The sequence below is a fragment of the Pseudoliparis swirei genome, chromosome 11, assembly GCF_029220125.1.
Source record: "Pseudoliparis swirei isolate HS2019 ecotype Mariana Trench chromosome 11, NWPU_hadal_v1, whole genome shotgun sequence".
In the NCBI taxonomy this organism is placed as follows: Eukaryota; Metazoa; Chordata; class Actinopteri; order Perciformes; family Liparidae; genus Pseudoliparis; species Pseudoliparis swirei.
In genome coordinates this window covers 22,424,709-22,446,210 of record NC_079398.1, presented here as the reverse complement: position 1 = coordinate 22,446,210, position 21,502 = coordinate 22,424,709, and the positions used below count along the sequence as shown (strand labels likewise).

General features: G+C 43.4%; 1 protein-coding gene across 1 annotated transcript in view; it reads right to left on the bottom strand.

Moving 5' to 3' along the window:
- gfra4a (GDNF family receptor alpha 4a) overlaps positions 1 to 21,502 on the bottom strand; it is a 150,030-nt gene that overhangs the window by 6,781 nt on the left and 121,747 nt on the right. The window contains exons 5-6 of the mRNA XM_056425938.1: positions 18,559 to 18,668; positions 15,361 to 15,495 (exon numbers count right to left, since the gene is read on the bottom strand). Coding sequence (XP_056281913.1) covers positions 15,361 to 15,495; positions 18,559 to 18,668 — 245 coding nt within the window. The remainder of the gene's footprint in view (positions 1 to 15,360; positions 15,496 to 18,558; positions 18,669 to 21,502) is intronic.

The following is a 21,502-nucleotide window of genomic DNA, read 5'->3' as shown; positions in this document are numbered from 1 at the left end:
CTCCTTACACACACACTCCTGACACACACACACTCCTGACACACACTCACATACACACCTGACACACACACACCTCTGTACCTCGTGATGGAGCTAGTTCTTAGTTTAACATTCATGATGTGTGAGTTTAACTCGAGTCATGAAAGTTACAGACACATTGTTTGATTTTAAAGTAAGGTCAACATTGTTTGAACTCCGCTGTAGGTTTTTCACATTTTGCAGTTCAGTTCTCTCCGAGCGCTCACACTCTCAGACCCTCTCAACCCGGCAGGATTATCTCTTCAATAAAATATTAGAGCACGGCGAAGGGTCACGGCATCACACAGAAAAAACACCCAAACCTGCTGCCGACGGTCCCCTAATGCAATAATAGACGCGAAAAGCATAAATGAATAATATTATTATGAAATGCCAAAGATTCTCTCAAGTACTTGTTAGAAATGAGTGTGTGCCGTTGCGTTTCCCAAACTTTCTAGGGAGCGGAAAAAAGAAAAGAAAAAAAAAGACTACTCATAACCCAATTCTCTCCATGAAGTAGATCTATAAATGATGACGGTGGGCCACCCCGTGTCAGCTGCAACAGGCAAAGCAAGCCATTGGAGAAGAGATGCATGTTTGATAAATCACGACTTGGTTTTATCGTGTGTTATTCAAACATACACGTTCAATTATTTACGGATGAAACCAATTGCATGTATAAATAATAAATGCCTATAGGCAGAGTTAACATTGTATTTCCTTTTAGAATTAAGTTTCCCCTCCATGTCAGCTGTATTTTAATTTTAATTAGGCTACAACTACCAAACTTTTGAGTGTGGAGTTCAGGGACTCAGTTATCTCTCTGATTGGTCAAGACCGGATGGATTGTGTGACCCTGGTACCCCCCCCCCCCCAGGTAAGTGCAAAGAGGTTGGATGGATACAAACTGTTGAGACTCCGCCCACTGTTGAGACTCCGCCCACTCCTCCTCTCTACCTCCATCTGCCTGATGGATCGTGGAGGTCTCCATCGTGGAATATGCCGACTACCAACTATTCATCCACTCTGTCATATTCATTGAATGTGTTTTAACTCTAATCTGTCCTTCTGGTCACATGACATCTATGACACCTGTCCATCCTGGAGAGGGATCCTCCTCTGTTCTCTCCTGAAGGTTTCTTACCTTTTTTTCCACTAAAGGGTCGTTTGGGAATTATTCCTGATCCGATGTGAGGTCAAAGGTCAAAGGTCAGGGATGTCTTTTTGTACAGATTGTAAAGCACTCAGAGGCACATTTGTAATTTGTGAAAATGGGCTACACAAATAAACTGAATTGAATTGAATATTGTGACCCCGTGATGTGGCTCAGAGAAGTAATGCAGATGTTAAAGATAACGGGAGATTAAATGGAAAATTCTGCAAAACATATTGAGCAATCTGAGAACCTGAACCAGTCTTTTCAACTTTGCTAGAGGACAGGCGTTTCACGAGGACAAACCAAAAGGTAAAGTTGTGACTTGTGACGTGATGAAAGAGTGGAAGACAGTTTTATTAAATCCCAACCCGTCGTTCTGCTGGTTCCAAAACATTTGTTCAACAGCTCCGCCATGTTCTAGTTTATAACTTTGAGGCGTGTTTGACAGATGGTGAAGTGAAGCAGGGCGAGAGCTCAAGGCGCCAGCGCCCATCGGTACAGCAGGTGGATCCACCGTCGAGCTTTCATCACTCTTGTATATATATATATATATATATAATTCTATATATATATATAAATAATTATAATATTATAATATAAACATATAATATAGTTTAAACCCGGGTTATTAACGGACCTCATGAGAGCTAAATGTGATCAACGCCCACGTCTGTGTTGGAGGGGAAAGAGAAATGGAGATTTGAGCCTTAGATCAGCAAAAGTACTGATATCTAACACTTTAGTGGAAGTATCAACTAATATATCACACACACACACACACACACACCTACACACCTACACACACACACACACACACACACAGACCTACACACTCACACACACAGACCTACACACACACTCCTGACACACACACACACTCCTGACACACCCACACACTCCTGACACACACACTCCTGACACACATACACACACACACTCCTTACACACAGACACACACACGCACACACAGACACACACACACCTACACACACACACACACACACACACTCCTGACACACACACACTCCTGACACACACACACTCCTGACACACAAACACACACACTCCTGACACACACACACACTCCTGACACACACTCCTGACAAACTCACACACACACACCTTACACACACACTCCTGACACACACACACACTCCTGACACACACACACACTCCTGACTCACACACACACACACACACACACACACACACACACTCCTGACACACACACACACACTCACACACACATACACACACACACACTCCTTACACACACACTCCTGACACACACACGCAACACACACCTGACGCACACACACACACTCCTGACACACACACACACACTCCTGACACACACTCACACACACACACACTCCTGACACACACTCACACACACACTCCTAACACACATACACACACACACACTCCTTACACACACACTCCTGACACACACTCACATACACACCTGACACACACACACCTCTGTACCTCGTGATGGAGCTAGTTCTTAGTTTAACATTCATGATGTGTGAGTTTAACTCGAGTCATGAAAGTTACAGACACATTGTTTGATTTTAAAGTAAGGTCAACATTGTTTGAACTCCGCTGTAGGTTTTTCACATTTTGCAGTTCAGTTCTCTCCGAGCGCTCACACTCTCAGACCCTCTCAACCCGGCAGGATTATCTCTTCAATAAAATATTAGAGCACGGCGAAGGGTCACGGCATCACACAGAAAAAACACCCAAACCTGCTGCCGACGGTCCCCTAATGCAATAATAGACGCGAAAAGCATAAATGAATAATATTATTATGAAATGCCAAAGATTCTCTCAAGTACTTGTTAGAAATGAGTGTGTGCCGTTGCGTTTCCCAAACTTTCTAGGGAGCGGAAAAAAAAGAAAAGAAAAAAAAAGACTACTCATCGCAACCCAATTCTCCATGAAGTAGGCCGCATCTATAAATGATGACGTGTGGGCTTCACCCCGTGTCAGCTGCAACAGGCAAAGCAGCCATTGGAGAAGAGATGCATGTTTGATAAATCACGACTTGGTTTTATGCGTGTGTTATTCAAAACATACACGTTCAATTATTTACGGATGAAACCAATTGCATGTATAAATAATAAATGCCTATAGGCAGAGTTAACATTGTATTTCCTTTTAGAATTAAGTTTCCCCTCCATGTCAGCTGTATTTTAATTTTAATTAGGCTACAACTACCAAACTTTTGAGTGTGGAGTTCAGGGACTCAGTTATCTCTCTGATTGGTCAAGACCGGATGGATTGTGTGACCCTGGTACCCCCCCCCCCCCAGGTAAGTGCAAAGAGGTTGGATGGATACAAACTGTTGAGACTCCGCCCACTGTTGAGACTCCGCCCACTCCTCCTCTCTACCTCCATCTGCCTGATGGATCGTGGAGGTCTCCATCGTGGAATATGCCGACTACCAACTATTCATCCACTCTGTCATATTCATTGAATGTGTTTTAACTCTAATCTGTCCTTCTGGTCACATGACATCTATGACACCTGTCCATCCTGGAGAGGGATCCTCCTCTGTTCTCTCCTGAAGGTTTCTTACCTTTTTTTCCACTAAAGGGTCGTTTGGGAATTATTCCTGATCCGATGTGAGATCAAAGGTCAAAGGTCAGGGATGTCTTTTTGTACAGATTGTAAAGCACTCAGAGGCACATTTGTAATTTGTGAAAATGGGCTACACAAATAAACTGAATTGAATTGAATATTGTGACCCCGTGATGTGGCTCAGAGAAGTAATGCAGATGTTAAAGATAACGGGAGATTAAATGGAGGAAATTCTGCAAAACATATTGAGCAATCTGAGAACCTGAACCAGTCTTTTCAACTTTGCTAGAGGACAGGCGTTTTCCACGAAGGACAAACCAAAAGGTAAAAGTTGTGACTTGTGACGTGATGAAAGAGTGGGAAGACAGTTTTATTAAATCCCAACCCGTCGTTCTGCTGGTTCCAAAACATTTGTTCAACAGCTCCGCCATGTTCTAGTTTATAACTTTGAGAGCGTGTTTGACAGATGGTGAAGTGAAGTAGGCGGCGAGGCTCAAAGGCGACGCGAGCGCCGCGGTACAGCAGGTGGGATCCACCGTCGAGCTTTCATCACTCTTGTATATATATATATATATATAATAATTCTTATATATATATATAAATAATTATAATATTATAATATAAACATATAATATATATATAATAATTATTATATATATATAATATATATATATATATAAATAATTATAATATTATAATATATTAACATATAATATATATTATATATAATATATATATATATATCATTTATACAATTGTAACCCGAAAGGTCCAAATGTCATTGGACTGGTCAGTCAGTGTCTCATCCTTCAGATGTCTGTAATGTGTGATGTAATGATCATGTTGAATATTTAAATGAGCCACTTAGTAAGTAAGCTACGACTGGAAGGGATATTATAGTGTGTACATTCTGTACCATGTATAATTTATACACCCCAATCCAATCCAATCCAATTTATTTATATAGCACATATTAAAAACAGAGGGTTTAACGAAGTGCTTCACAGTAAGCATAGCATAATAATAAAATATAATATTACAGTAGTAGATAAAAGGCATACAAACAAAATAGAGAGAAATCAATACAAAACATAGCTCAAACTGACTCAAGCGAGGAAAAGAGGTGGGTCTTCAGGCGGGACTTAAAGGTTTGGAGGGTGGGCGACAATTTGACCTGGGGGGGCAGGTCGTTCCAGAGCCTGGGGGCTACTGCTGAGAAGGCCCGGTCTCCTCTGGTAATTTTCTTAGTTTAGGGACTACTAGGAGGAGCTGGTCAGCCGATCTCAGACCCCTTGAGGGGGTGTACACCTGTATGAGGTCAGAGATGTACTGAGGGGCCAGCCCATTAAGCGCTTTAAAAACAAACAATAAAATCTTAAAATGAACTCTAAAGTGGACAGGAAGCCAATGGAGGGAAGACAGGACTGGGGTGATGTGATCGTACTTGCGGGTTCCTGTAAGCAACCGAGCCGCAGCGTTTTGCACACGCTGCAGGCGGGCCAGCGAAGTCTTGTTTAAGCCGGCATAAAGTGCATTACAGTAATCTAAACGTGAGAAACAAATGCATGAATTACACGCTCAAAATCAGAAGCGGATAAAACCGGTTTAATTTTGGACAGCAGCCTCAGGTGATAAAACTGGACTTAACCACAGAGTTTATCTGTTTATCTAATTTAAAAGCACTGTCGATTTTAACGCCCAGATTAGAGACCATGGGTTTTGCATACTGTTGCAGGAACCCAGGTCAATGGAGGGGACATCGCCATTTGGTCCAAACACAATTACCTCCGTTTTACTCTCATTTATGTTTAAAAAGTTTCGCGCCATCCAGGCCTTTATGTCATTGAGACAGTCAACCAGGGGCGTCAGAGAGCAGGTGCGTTTCTTTAGGGTATGTATATTTGGGAGTCGTCCGCATAAAGGTGGTAGGAGACGCCATGTTTTCTAAAATGAGCCCAAGGGGAGAAGGTATAAGGAAAATAAATGGGCCTAAAATGGAACCTTGGGAACTCCACAGGATAGGGGGCAGAAGGCGATGAAGTCACCAAGCCTAACAGAGAAAGATCGCTGGGACAGGTAGGACCTGAACCACTCTAAGGCAATGCCCCTGATACCCACACAGTGCTCTAGACGAGAGATAAGGATGGAATGGTCAATCGTATCAAAAGCAGCTGTGAGGTCTAAGAGCATTAAGATAGCAGAGTCACCAGAGTCTGTAGTGACCAGGAGGTCATTGAACACTCTTAGAAGGGCAGACTCAGTACTGTGAAGCGCTTTAAAACCGGATTGAAACATATCGAAAATATTGTGTGCATGTATGAAAGACTGCAGCTGTAAGAGTACGACTTTCTCCAATATTTTTGAAATAAAAGGAAGTTTCGAGATGGGTCTGTAGTTAGAGAAGACAGAAGTGTCCAGATTTGCGTTTTTTAACAGAGGTACCACAACCGCTTGTTTGAAATAAACTGGCACAGAACCGGACTCTAGGCTGCTATTTATAATAGTATGGACATTAGAACCAATAGTGTCCCATATCTCTTTGAAAAGTCGAGGAGGGACTGGGTCTGTGGGACAAGACGATGGCCTCAATTTAGCCACAATGTCACAGAGAGATGACAACGACACTGGTCCAAACTGTTGGAAGACAGCGGCGCATATGATATCAATGGAGGGGTCGAAAGAAGGTGGTGAGATACTGGCTCTAATAGTGGAGATCTTGTCAATGAAATAGCAGAGGAATTTTTCACATACCTCAGTTGAAGCTTCAATACAAGGATACCCATCACGTTGGGTTCTTAGATTTATCGCAACCAGAATGAATCATGATCATATGATGAATTAATACTCTATAGGCCCTCATTTTCATTCAGCTAATGGGCTACTCTGCAGCAATTACGTTTGCATGAAAGTCACTTCAATTAAAATATGCTCGAATGAAGACATGAATGAGAGATTCATCAATTAATATCCACGGCGTATACTGGAAGGTGGATTCGGGTGCTAAGAATTTAAACTCACACCATTATTCCATTTGTTCCATGTGAGAACCCCCCCCCCCCCCCCCCAAAAAAACCTCAGATCTCACTGGTTATTAGTGATGGGATTTCAAAGCCTTCAGCGCAGTATTCTGCCGTGCGCACCCCCCCCCCCACCCTCCGCCATGCAGAGATGAAGTGCCACTAGATATCTTCAGTGGTACGTTCCTTTGCAAATGGTCGGACGCTTCTGTTCAAGCGCCACCATCTCGCATCTCTTTGACTTTTAAGTCCCCTCCCCCTCCCCTCGAGGGCTTAATTCTTTTCCCGACTTCATAAGTTCCACCGGCCCTTTCCCGTCCTCCACCTCGCCGACTTACCGCCGTTCTAATGCCGGTTTAGCTACCAGAAAATATTATTTGAATAATTGCAGAAATAAATGAGCTTCACCTCCATCTGTCCTCAAGTTTTTCTTCTGACATACTCACTCAGCTTTTCAGGGAACGAAGAAGTCCAGAGCTGCAGTTTTGCGTCGGGTTGTGGTCATTATCGCCGCGAGGAGGAGATCCTCCAGCATCTGATGACACCACCACAGGTGGAGACTGACCACCTGGTGAAAAGACAGTGGAGATGGTTGTGGATTTCAGGAGGAATGCAGCCCCACCCGCCATCCTGTGATCATCACCCAGGACCTCACCATCACCAAGAAGGCCCAGCAGAGGATGTTCTCACCCTGCAGCCACAGCGTTATCGGTTGCAATCTGCCTTCCTCCAGGTCCTGTTCACTTCCAGGTCACTGAAGCGGCCAAGACCACCCGCCACACCAAAGTCACCCCCAGGACTACCACCTCTTCTTCCACCTTCCTCTCTCCTCTCTCCTCCTCTCCTCTCCTCCTCCTCTCTCCTCCTCTTCTTCCCTCCCACACACACTTGAAGCACACACCCAAACACTTCACATTATTTGTTGATTGTTGTTTGTTTGTCATGTCCAAATGTTGCACCTTCCACCAAAAAAAATTCCTCGTTTGTTTGTGAAAACATTCCTGGCAATAAAACTGTTTCTGATTCTGATTCTGATTCTGGAAGGCCGGACGACAGCTGCTTTTAAAACCCGAGCGCGCTCGCTCCAGAGAGGGATCGGCTATTCTCTCTGCACGCCTCATTAGCTCAGAGGCAGGAAACCAAATAACGTTCAATTACCAAGTCATCAAAGGCCATCTGAAGCCCCCCCCCCTCTCAGGGAGGGGTTCGCAAACAGAGGTAAGCACCCAAAGAGACCAGGAGGATTTATTTAATTGCAGATCGAGCTTTCCAATCGTGAAACGCAGCAATCATAGGAGGAGCGGATTGTCTTTTGGCTCAAGGCAAAATTAATAACACTCCATTCTCTACATTGTAGTTACACGGGGCCCGTAGGGGGGGGGTTAGAAAAACATCCAGGATCTCTCTCGGAGCGGATTCATTTCCCCCAATTATGGGCTCGAATCCAAACTCTCCTCGCCAAAATCATGACACACACACGTTCTCCCTGAAATAGAACGGCGGCTCTCGCCTGGCAAACGAGACCGGACTCCGACGGAAACGAGCGCCCGCCGGTCCGCGAGTTGCCTCTCCCGTCAGGAAACGTGTTCATCCTCGTTGTCACGCGGGCGCTCCTCGGAGCAGGCGAGCGTTTCTTTGCTCAGACGCAGGGAAGTGAGGCCGGTCAGTGGGAGGTTTGTTTTTCCGGGTCTCTGCGGAGCTTACGGTCGACGGCACGGAGGAGCAGCCTCGGCCGCTTCATTGAAAAACAAGAAAATCCATGAACCGGCCCGACAGTATATGCTGGGATCGGAGACTCGCTACGCCGGGATCATGCGAAAAGTGAATCGTTACCCGTAATTGATTCTATAGAGGGGAAAAAAAAGGCATTTTAACTAACGTCATTATCTCATCGAGCGATGCATGTCAGAGGGCAACCGCTATTTCCAAATGGATACAGCACATTATAATTGATCTATACATAGATTAAACAATTATCTACAGTAAAGGGAGGGGGGGGGGGGGGTCTATATGGATTTTACCATCAATATCATGGGGTGTATTACTTTCTTGTTTTATTTAATACTGTACATAGATTAATCCTTATTATTACAGCTACAGTGCATCCGGAAAGTATTCAAAGCGCTTCACTTTTTCCACATTTTGTTATGTTACAGCCTTATTCCAAAATGGATTAAATTCATTATTTTCCTCAACATTCTCCACACAACAACCCATAATGACAAAGTGAAAACTGTTTTTTGCAAATTTGTGCAAATCTGTTAAAAATAAAGAACGAAAACATAACATGTACATAAGTATTCACAGCCTTTGCCATGACACTCAAAATTTAGCTCAGGTCATCCTGTTTCCACTGATCATCCTTGAGATGTTTGATTGGAGTCCACCTGTGCTAAATTCAGTTGATTGGACATGATTGAGAAAGGCACACACCTGTCGATATAAGGTATCACAGTTGACAGTGCATATCAGAGCATAAACCAAGCCATGAAGTTCAAGGAATTATCTATAGACCGCCGAGACAGAATTGTATCGAGGCACAGATCTGGAGAAGGGTACAGAAAGATTTCTGCAGTATTGAAAGTCCCAATGAGCCCAGTGGCCTCCATCATCCGGACATGGAAGAAGTTTGGAACCACCAGGACTCTTCCTAGAGTCGGCCGCCCAGCCAGACTGAGCGATCGGGGGAGAAGGGCCTTAGTCAGGGAGGTGACCAGGAACCCGATGGTCACTCTGACAGAGCTCCAGCGTTGTTCTATGAAGAGAGGAGAACCTTCCAGAAGGACAACCATCTCTGCAGCACTCCACAAATCAGGCCCGTTTGGTAGAGTGGCCAGATGGAAGCCACTCCTCAGTAAAAACACATGACAGCCCGCCTAGAGTTTGCAAAAAAGCACCTGAAGGACTCTCAGACCATGAGAAACAAAATTCTCTGGTCTGATGAAACAAAGATTGAACTCTTTGGCCTGAATGCCAAGCGTCATGTCTGGAGGAAACCAGGCACTGCTCATCACCTGGCCAACACCATCCCTACAGTGAAGCACGGTGGTGGCAGCATCATGCTGTGGGGATGTTTTTCAGCGGGAGGAACTGGGAGACGAGTCAGGATTGAGGGAAAGATGAATGCAGCAATGTACAGAGACATCCTCGATGAAAACATGCTCCAAAGCGCTCTGGACCTCAGACTGGGGCGACGGTTCATCTTCCAACAGGACAACGACCCGAAGCACACAGCCCAGTAACAAAGGAGTGGCTTCGGGACAACTCTGTGAAGGTCCTGGAGTGGCCCAGCCAGAGCCCGGACTTGAACCCATTGAACATCTCTGGAGAGATCTGAACATGGCTGTGCACCGACGCACCCCATCCAACCTGATGGAACTTGAGAGGTTCTGCAAAGAAGAATGGGAGAAACTGCCCAGAAATAGGTGTGCCACGCTTGTGGAATCATACCCAAGAAGACTTGAGGCTGTAATTGCTGCCAAAGGTGCTTCAACAAAGTATTGAGCAAAGGCTGTGACTACTTATGTACATGTTATGTTTTCCTTCTTTATTTTTAATAAATGTGCACACATTTGCAAAAAACAGTTTTCACTTTGTCATTATGGGTTTTTGTGTGTAGAATGTAGAGGAAAATAATGAATTTAATCCATTTTGGAATAAGGCTGTAACATAACAAAATGTGGAAAAAATCAAGCGCTGTGAATACTTTCCGGATGCACTGTATGTCAAGGGAGTGGTAGAATAAATAAATTATACTGTAAAATGTTTAGTTTAATCCAATTTTTTCAATTCAGTTTATTTGTATAGCCCATTTTCACAAATTACAAATTTACCTCAGAGTGCTTTACAGTCTGTACACATAGACATCCCTGACCTTTGACCTCACATCGGATCAGGAAAAACACCCAAATAACCCTTCAGGGGGAAAAAAGTGAAGAACCCTTCAGGAGAGAACAGAGGAGGATCCCTCTCCAGGATGGACAGAACAATAGATGTCATGTGACCAGAAGGACAGATTAGAGTTAAAACACATTCAATGAATACGACAGAGTGTATGAATAGTTGGTAGTCGGCATATTCCACGATGGAGACCGCCACGATCCATCAGATGGAGGTAGAGAGGAGGAGTGGGCGGAGTCTCAACAGTGGGCGGAGTCTCAACAGGGCCATGGCGTAGTTGGTCGTCGGCATATTCCACGATCCAGACCTCGATGATCCATCAGGCAGACGGGATCTATGACGTCTCATAGGGCCATTACTTTCTTCCTGTTTTTTAAAATACTTTATATTGATTAATCCTTCAGGATTATTACAGTTATGTTAACAATGGAGTGGTAGAATAAATAAACTATACTGTAAAATGTTTAGTTTACAGTTGGGCAATATGGCCAACACATATTGGATGTAGTAATTCCTCGAGCAAGAGACTTAACCCTGACTTGTGTCTGTGTCTCCGAGCATGAGCGCAAGTCACTTTGGATAAAAGCCTCAGCTAAATGAAATGTAATGTACGAAATGAATAGTCTTCATAAAATGGTCGTGCCTATTTCTGCATACTTCAGAGAGAATTAAAAACTTGACTGAATGAAAAGTACCAAGTTCTTTATTATGAGTAGAATATTTCCAAACCAAGGAAAGATGCTGGTAGGCTTCAAAATTAATGACGCAACAGTTTCTGACCAACCGGGAAGTTTTTGTGATGAATCAGTCGATTGATTTTGTTGGGTGTAAATTATTGACTGTCCAGAGAGTTTTATCATACGAGAAGAAGACAATGCTTTTAATGAGATTAAATTAGAGTCTGTTTGTTCCTCTCATGTACATCTCCTCTTTTATTGCCGGTTACTTCTCCAGATGTTTGTTTGATCATTATTAATCGTACGTCAACTGTAAGATTTTTAGCATTCATTCAAAAGCACAAGTGAATCTGGTTCTGCTTTAGATTATTGTCGGCAAACTGCATTGTAATTATTCAGCAGTTTAACCCTGAAGCTCCCAACTGTCAGCCCTGCAGACCGCAGGTGTTAATTGATCTGAATAACTAATTATTTCGTCAGATGACATTGATTACATAACTAATCATGTTTTGAGAAGAAATAAGTAATCATCAAGCTATGGTGGAGTTTATTCTCCAGTCGGTAATCGTGTTGGCTAGATGAAGGTTAATCAATACAATACTTAGTGGATATACCTTTACTAGGATACACAAAGAGAATAAGTTATGATATTCACAATGTCACAGTGGAAAAAACCCCAATTTGAATAGTGAAATAAGTTAAGGTATCACATATTTTAATATGATACTTATATAACATTTCACTTTGGAAAATGAATTTTTTTTCGCGACTGGGTGCTCATTATTTAATACGATATGCATTATTGTTGCTCTGGGACGAAACCTTTATAGCTTTACAGTGGCTATAAAATAGTTATTGCACCATAGCGACATAAATATAGTTTAAGAGTCTAGTATATAATCTATCTAACTGAAAAATGATGTTGGAAAAGAACCTTAAGCAGAATGTATGGCCTGTCATATCATAACAAATGAAGAATATGTATACTTTAAATCGGAGATGTAGTTTGTTGAACAACAAACAGCATAAAGAACTAGAATGGGCACTCGGTAGAGCGCATACCTTCGCATATCACAAGAATGGGCATTGAGTTATGAACATAAAAATTGACTGTGCTATGCTAAAAAGAAGATTTTGACCTTTTCATGACCTTGACCCGATCAATCCCAAAATCTAATCAAATGGTCCCCGGATAATAACCAATCATCCCACCAAATTGCATGCGATTCAAGAAGATGTTGACCTTTTTATGACCTTGACCCTGACCTTTGACCCGATCGATCCCAAAATCTAATCAAATGGGCCCCGGATAATAACCAATCATCCCACCAAATTTCATGTGATTCGGTTTAATACTTTTTGACTTATGCGAATAACACGCACGCACGCATACAAATACACGGCGATCAAAACATAACCTTCCGCATTTTCAATGTGAAGGTAATAATGTGGAGCGCTGTTTACTCCTCCATTACTTATTTGTTTGTCGTTACTGTGAATTCCACACTTGAGATGCAGGCCGTTATGTCCGATACGGACACGGCGCGTAAAGGTCGTAGAGCCGTGGGCGACGCGCTGCAGTCCCACGCCAGGTGGACCTTCACACACTGACTGGCAGGCGCTGGAACCAGAGCGCAGAGCGGACGTGTGGAGGGGATTTCATTTCTGCGTAACAGCTGATCCTTCGTCCGGTACACACTTAAACACTGACGCTCGGTTTTGTCGCCGCAAGCTGGCTGCACTTTGTCCTGTGACTGGTGTCATCGGCCTGTCAGCGCTGTTGTTATTAATGCAGACGGCGTTATTAGAATTTGTCTTCTTCTGTTGTTAGAAAAAAATAATAACTCAGAATAAACTCCAGTGTCTGCCGTGACACCGGCAGCTCCAGCTTGTATTACTTTGTCACCGGCGCCATTCTTCTGCCACCGGTGCTATCGCTCATTCAGAGGGATGATCTCCTAGCGTCGTCGTCGTCGCTGTTGTTGTTGTCGTTGGGTGAATAAAAACGGCAACAAAAGCTAACCGACTACAGCGGATTTGGTGGATAATCCTGATGTAACATCGAGAACAGTTTGTTAGTCACTGATGTCTTCATTTTAGCATTTTTTTCCCGCCGTCCTAAAAAAAGAATTCTGTTTCTATTATCGGGAAGAAGAAGAAATACCACACCGGTCTGTCACTGCCGTTCATTCAGGGGGTCGTTAGTCTGCGAGTCTTATTTGTACAAAGAAATTAATTAATACAGACTGGAGTAAACACATGGAGGTGAGGGACGGGGGGACGGGGGGTTCACTATGGCACTGATGTGTCATGAGCGCTGTCACTCGAGTATATAATTGTAGGAAATACTTTCTTTTTACTTTCTTAAGGATGAACATTCTGGTCTCACTTAACCATTTGTTATATCTGCCTCCATCTGCCTGATGGAGCATCGAGGTCTGGATCGTGGAATATGCCGACTACCAACTATGCCATGGCCCTGTTGAGACTCCGCCCACTGTTGAGACTCCGCCCACTCCTCCTCTCTACCTCCATCTGCCTGATGGATCGTGGAGGTCTCCATCGTGGAATATGCCAACTACCAACTATTCATCCACTCTGTCATATTCATTGAATGTGTTTTAACTCTAATCTGTCCTTCTGGTCACATGACATCTATTGCACCTGTCCATCCTGGAGAGGGATCCTCCTCTGTTCTCTCCTGAAGGGTTCAGACCTTTTTTTCCCCGTGAAGGGTTGTTTGGGAGTTGTTCCTAATCCGATGTGAGGTCAAAGGTCAGGGATGTCTATGTGTACAGATTGTAAAGCACTCTGAGACACATTTGTAATTTGTGAAAATGGGCTATACAAATGAACTGAATTGAAACTGAATTAATAATCATGCAACGACATATGAACGTCACGCCATTCACACACCAGGTCGGACAAACAGGACAGTCGGATTATATATTGGAGTAGAAGGGACATTGAACTGTTTGCGGAGGTGGCGGCGCACAGTCAGTCAGAAAGGTCGACAACGGAGTCGCACAACGGAGCGAGAGAGAACGCCACAACGAGATGCGTTTTCTTTTTTCTCAATTGCATAAGCCTTACCTCGGTGAATCCACATCTCACTGTAATTCCATTTTATGGAAGTTGGCCTGCTGGAAAGGTTGCCATGGCAACTGTACACATGAAAAGCGGCCGCCGCTCCGACTGTCAATTTGTGCCGTTGTGCTCAGAGTTAGATGAGAAGATCGATATCGGCGCGTGGAATCGATCTTCTCAACCTATTCTGCAAGACAACTAATAGATAATGTTGAATACATCTTTAACCATTCCGTTCTATTTTCTGTACATTACATCAACTTGACATCGAAACGCCGTTTTAAAAATCTCTTTACATAACCAGCCCGAGAATGCAATACTTAGGTATATAATAATAGGTTTAGTTTTCATTCTTTAATATGGTTATAATGACATAAAAGCCTTTAAATAAAATCAGGGTTCTTACACATGTTGACCAATGGATTTCCAGGACTTTTCCAGGACTTTAAACCAAATTTCCATAACCAAACTGAAATCTCGGTATAAACATGAACAATTTAGAACATTTTGCGTATTGAGAGCGGACGCCGGCTTATATTTTGAGCGTCTTTCTTTAAAAAACATATTAATTATTTTAAACTCTGCATGTGATGATAACAAATTTCCATGACTTTTCCAAATCTTTTATGATTTAAGTTTTTTCCAGGACTTTTCCAGGCCTGGAAATGACCATTTTAAAATTCCGTGACTTTTCCAGGTTTTCCATGACCGTACAAACCCTGTAAAATGTATTCCTCTCTCTCTTGGTGAACACAATTTAAAACTTTCAACGTTTTTTTTTGAAAGGCCGACCCGCTCTCGTACATCAAATCTTTTGAGGTGTCGAAAACATCGAGAATATTGTTCACGACGACAGACTTCGTTCTCCCACGTCTCTCTGCCTTGTCGTTGCTGCGTCACCGGAGGGTCGGCTGTTACTCACTCAAGCAGGCGTTGTCGTGGAAGGAAGTCAGGATGTCCGTGCATTGCTCCCTGTGGTTGCCGCTCGCCGCGCAGGAGCACCAGGGTCCCACGTTGGATGTGGAGTTATCGAGGTAGTTGGGATTTATCGTGCTTCCTGTAGAGAGGAGTGGGAACCATATTGTTCCGTGTGTGTACAGGCAAAACAAAGTAAAACAACTCGGTTCACACAGACACAATGCTTAAATCTGACTGTTCTGCTTCTTTAACTGTTCTGCTTTTTTAATTGTGTCCATCCTTGAACTGTTTTTAATGTGTTGTACGGCGACCTTGAGTGCCTTGAAAGGCGCCTTAGAAAATAAATGTATTATTATTATTATTATTAGAAAGATCACAAGAATAAGAATATATTGAGGTAATTGAGCTCAATATCTAACTTTTTTGTTATGTCTTTGGTTATTTAAGCTTCTTTAGATATATAGATAGTTCCTTTATTAACTGTGCCCTTTTAAACCGATTTTTTAAATAATGTAATTTATTTTCTATAAATACCAAATCTAACATTTGAGCAGAAATGTGGCCGATTTAATCTCATTATGTTTACATGATGACTTTACCCTGTTTACCATAATCAAATAAAGTTATTTTCATGCCAATTTTCTATCATTTTAGTGTTGCTGTAATGCTGGTTATTAGAGTGCATATACAGGACTGTCTCAGAAAATTAGAATATTGTGATAAAGTTATTTATTTTCTGTAATGCAATTAAAAAAACAAAAATGTCATGCATTCTGGATTCATTACAAATCAACTGAAATATTGCAAGCCTTTTATTCTTTTAATATTGCTGATTATGGCTTACAGCTTAAGAAAACTCTAAAATCCTATCTCATAAAATTTTAATATTTCCTCAGACCAAGTAAAAAAAAAGATTTATAACAGCTGAGTGTTTGTCAAGGCTCAGGAAACCCTTGCAGGTGTTTCGAGTTAATTAGACAATTCAAGTGATTTGTTTAATACCCTACTAGTATACTTTTTCATGATATTCTAATATTTAGAGATAGGATATTTGAGTTTTCTTAAGCTGTAAGCCATAATCAGCAAAAAATCAGAATAAAAGGCTTGCAATATTTCAGTTGATTTGTAATGAATCCAGAATGCATGACATTTTTGTTTTTTTAATTGCATTACAGAAAATAAAGAACTTCATCACAATATTCTAATTTTCTGAGACAGTCCTGTATATGTATTCATTGTGAGAGGAATTTAAAAAGAGGAACAGATGAAAGTGGAGTGACTAGAGACAGGCAGGCGGGGGAGTTCAGCAGGCACCCTGCTGGTCGACTGCTGACCGGTTCAATCCCAGTGGCTGACAGGGCGTGACATTACAGCTGGATATTTCCCATTTCAAAGAAACAGGGAGTGCAAACCAATTTCTGCGACAATTATCTTTGATCCCTCTTGATGGGCAATTATTTCAAATTGTGATTTTCTTGGTCAGTCATGTACAAAAAGAGACACAGATCTGCTTCTACGGCCTCCTGCTCTTGATCTGAATGGTGTTTGATGCTCCAACAAAAGAAGTCCAAACTGCAATGAGCCATTGTTAAGCGTTCCTCGCCTTAGTTGGTGTTAGTTTCCTTCTTGGACTTTGATGAGCGCGGCGACCTGCAGTACAAAGTCCGGCCGCTATCACAGACGTCCCTCAGACGTATTTCCGTTCTGCCTTTGGAGCTTTTCAGCGGGAGGTGATTGGTGAAATCATTCTCCAGAAAGGGTAACAAAGCCCGGCGGCTTCTATTTTATCTTTCTTTTTCGTTCTCCTTTTTTAAAAGGAGGTGGGAAATAGAATTGCCGCACCATGAGGCGGTGAGGCGAACACAGTTTTGATTTATCTCCATTGATTTTCCGAGTCCTCGTCTTCCAAACAACAACTTCTACTTCAGTCGTCTGGAATGGCCGATCGCTGGTGGACACCTTTCTGCCTCTGCCTCTCTTTATCGGCCTCCCTCTCTCTCTCCAGGTTAACAAACTAAACAAGCCCCGCCCCCCCCCTTCTTTTATGCAGCAGTTCAGTTGCGGTATTGTTGTCCCGTAATGACATGTTTAGATTGAGTGGGTATTAACCCTCCTGTTACCTTTCGGGTCAATTTGACCCCATTCAATGTTTAACGTCGGTGTTCTTTCCGGTCAATTTGACCCCAGGCTGTTTTTCACTGTGTCAAACATATAAGAAATATCAACTTTCTTATATATTTAAAGGGCTATTTAGGTAGTCAACAAACAAACATAAAGTACCTCACACTTAAACTTGGGAAACAATATTAATTCTAATAATTTTCTGGAGGTTTTAATTGTTGGGGTCAAATTGACCCCACGGGTAAAATATGTCAGTAAATATAAAGGTAACAGGAGGGTTAAAAAAAAAAAAGTGTGCATTTTGGGATCTTTTGTTCAGTTTTTTTATCTAAAGTACAATAAGATGTGTTCTACGCCTCCGCCTGCACCCACTCATTGTCACGCCGGGGATAATTCTCTCAAAGCACCAGTCGATAGTTGTCATTGCACTCGTAATGCCGACGACTCGGCCGCTGCACGCTGCAGCGACATTAATCAGCCAGCGCTCCATCGATCGCCGCGCGACGCTTCTCATCACAATCGTTGATTCATTCCTCCGAGTCCCGTGCGGCGCGCCCGTCTGCTCTCCGCCTATCTCCCTCTCTTTAATAATAATAATAATGCATTTCATTTTTATCGCACTCTTCCTTCAAAGAATCTCAGAGTGCCACACATATAGTGAAAACAAATAAAACCGATTAAAACAAAGTTAAAACAACCCATAGAAAAAATAAAATAAGAATGTAATAGCTGACAATAAATTAACTCGAGGTAAAAAAATGCCTTCCTGAATAAAAAGGTTTTTAGGCCAGTCTTAAAAGAGTTCAGTGTCTGAGTTGCCCTCAGGTGGTCAGGGAGACCAAAAGGCCCGGTCGCCCATGGTGCAGAGCTTGGTGTCGGGGACCCGAAGGAGCGAGCGGCCCGTGGATCTGAGGGTGCGGGTGGAGGTTAGGGGAGTGATAAGTTCTTGTAGCTAGGGGGGTGCATGTCCGTTGATGCATTTATATGTGAGTATTTCCAAGAAAAACCCTTTTTTTGTTCCCGATCTATCGCAGAAGGCGGGTGCGAGCCGGCGAACGGCACAGAAGGATTTAGTTCTTACCAATCAGGCCGGTGTACGCGAGCAGACACGCTCCGTAGTTCTCCTGCTTGCAGCCGCTGGCGCTGTGCTCGAAAGGTTGGCAATCGTACTGGAACTGTGCCCAGCGAGACCTGTGGGAGCAATAACACGCCATCCGTCATTTACACGCGTCGTCACTGAGGGGGTGTGGCCCGGCAGCGGCGCCTTCTCTCCACGACTGGACGTGGATCCGTCACCCGCAATGCCCATCTACCCACCTCCGCTCCTACATCAACTCCCTCCACCCTTCACAGATTTCAGCAGCACTTCGGCCGCCCCGCTCCAGTCTCCCCCTGGCGACAGTCATCCCTCTTTTCCTCGCCTCGCCCAACTTTTCTTATGGAGTCGTGTTCTGGAAGGCTGCCAGTCTGTCGAGACTCAACGAGGGGCGAAGGAGGCCTTGGCTCCGCTCTCTAAAAAGCGTGGCCGCTGTCTGTCTGGCCCGGCCGCGGGGAGATTAGACAAATATGGATGTTCCCGATCAATATGCCCTGCCACCGCCGCTCTCCTTCACCTTTCCTGCCAGTCGCTGAGACGTCGAGCCTCATCATCATCACCATGATCGCGCGAGGCCATCACGGCCATCGTATCGCGTCAGCCGCCCCCGTCGACTGGCATTTGCAACGGGATCCCCTCGGGGCGGCGTCACTCCCGTCTCTTGCCTCGTCTGTCACGTCATTGTAATGATGTGCGTAAAGCTCACGGGCCGTGTGCGAACCGAAGGCCTTCTCTGCCGGTTAATGCCAGCTGACTGGTGGGGGATTGGCGGGCCACGCTGGGGCCTTGAGATGCCCCCATCCATCGGGGCAGCGGCGGAGGATAATGCCTGATCGATAGCCGTGACAGATGAAGGCCTTTGTATTTCTGACATTTGAAGAGGAAGTAGATTAAATGCTGGCAGCGAGAGGAGGCTTACTGGATGGGTATGAACATTCGGCGTTTTCGGTCTCCAGTGATTGAGAGCGATACACCCGCTGAATCTGAATGAGACTGTTAGTTTTCTGATTGGACGTTGTTGACAGTTAATTAAAATTCAAATGACATATTTGTTTTCATCAATGACGCACAGACACAAGGGTTTAACACAGAATAAATATGCTAAGGTGTAAAACTTGTACAGATGGTCAGTCAATCTACCGATCGCGATGCCGTCTTGGCCGTACATATTTTCGGTGCACTTTGGCAGGAAAGTCATCCGTGAAAGTGATAATGTGGCGGCTCTAATAATCACTACTTCACACGGCCGCTTCCTGCCTGGATAGAAAGGTACGCAGAGTTCAATTTAACTAATCAAACAGTTAATGAGTGGAACAATTGAAGGAATTAAACACTGCTGACTAATTAAATCGAAATAAACATATCATACCAGCCGAACCTATCTTCCAAGAAACACAATGCCATTAATTGCCCTGAGGGAAAGTCATTGTGCCAGGCCGCCGCAGCAACAAAGCCCTTCAAATTGAACACAACAGCACCGCTTTAGAACTCACTGGGCTGTTTTGCAGTATTTGGGGTTGGTGTATTAACGTTCTGTTGGAAAGTTACAACATGAGAGGCTTCACAATGAAGACCCGGTGACACCAGAAAGTGTGTCTTTGCAAAATAAGTTGATAGCATGCCGCACAAACAACAATGCAACTAGTGGAGGCGGCGAGGTGCTCCGTGTTGCCAGATTGTAAACGGTGAAGTATCGTACCAAAGGCTCAAAATGGTCGTATTTGGAGGATAATTATCGTGTATCTGGCAACCCTGAGACCGGTCGACCAATGACTGCTCTCTACAGTCAGAGCTCGCGCAAGAAGGTGGAACGTAAGGGAGATACCATTTCCAAAACTTGTAAGGGGTAAATACTAGTTTGTGAAAGACCCAGAGAAACACAAATATCCGACGAAGCAAAATCCCGGACGTTTTTGGAATCCCTGCCGGACGCATTTTTTAGGTCTCAAAAAGAGGACGTGTCTGGGGAAAAGAGGACGTCTGGTCAGCCTACCTAATGTGTGTGACATTGTGACCAGGGCTAGTGAAATAGCTAACACGCTAGCTAGTCCGGACGCTAAATTCTGAATATGTCAACTCGCATCTGATCCATGCCTTTGTTAGTTACATTTGTTAGGTTTCAGACATGAGATTGTTTTGAGTTTAGAGGAAATAAATCGCAGCCAAAACGTGAACACTAATGAGCTACAATAGGTCTGCAGGTTGGCAAGCTTGCAAACTGGGAAGGAAGATAGTTAACTGTGTTGCTAACGGAATAATAAGCTCTAGAGTTGATTCAATATAGTGGAGTTCATAGGGTAAAAGTGCTAAACAGCAAAGCTAGCTTCCTCCATTACTTTTCCTCAGCACTGTCGAGATTATTTGAGCAGATTTGAGTTGGTTGTCCAGTCCGTGGAGTCGAGTTGCTCCAACTCTCACACACGACTCCACAAGCGAGTACATTGTAGAATAGCTGTCCACTGGGGAACAGCAGGGAGCAACAGTCAACAAGTGGCTGGGGAAGCTGTTCAAACATCTCACAAGTCAAAGAAAACCACATCATTTCCTCAGGGGTTGGAAGATCAAACCAGATTTTGGATAAGTCGGTAACCTCAGGCAGGCGTTTGCGAACAAGTCAAACATAAAAGCCCAATAAGCTGATAGTGTGCATCAAAGCTTGGTTCTCAGTCAACCTTCTCTCTCTATCCTTTAAAAAAGATACACTACCGTTCAAAAGTTTGGGATCACTTAGAAATGACTTTATTTTTCAAAGAAAAGCACGTTTTTTTCAATAAAGATAACATTAAATTAATCAGAAATACACTCTCTACATTGTTAATGTGGTAAATGACTATTCTAGGTGGAAACGTCTGGTTTCTAATGAAATATCTCCAGAGGTGTATAGAGGCCCATTTCCATCATCACTCCAGTGTTCTAATGGTACATTAAT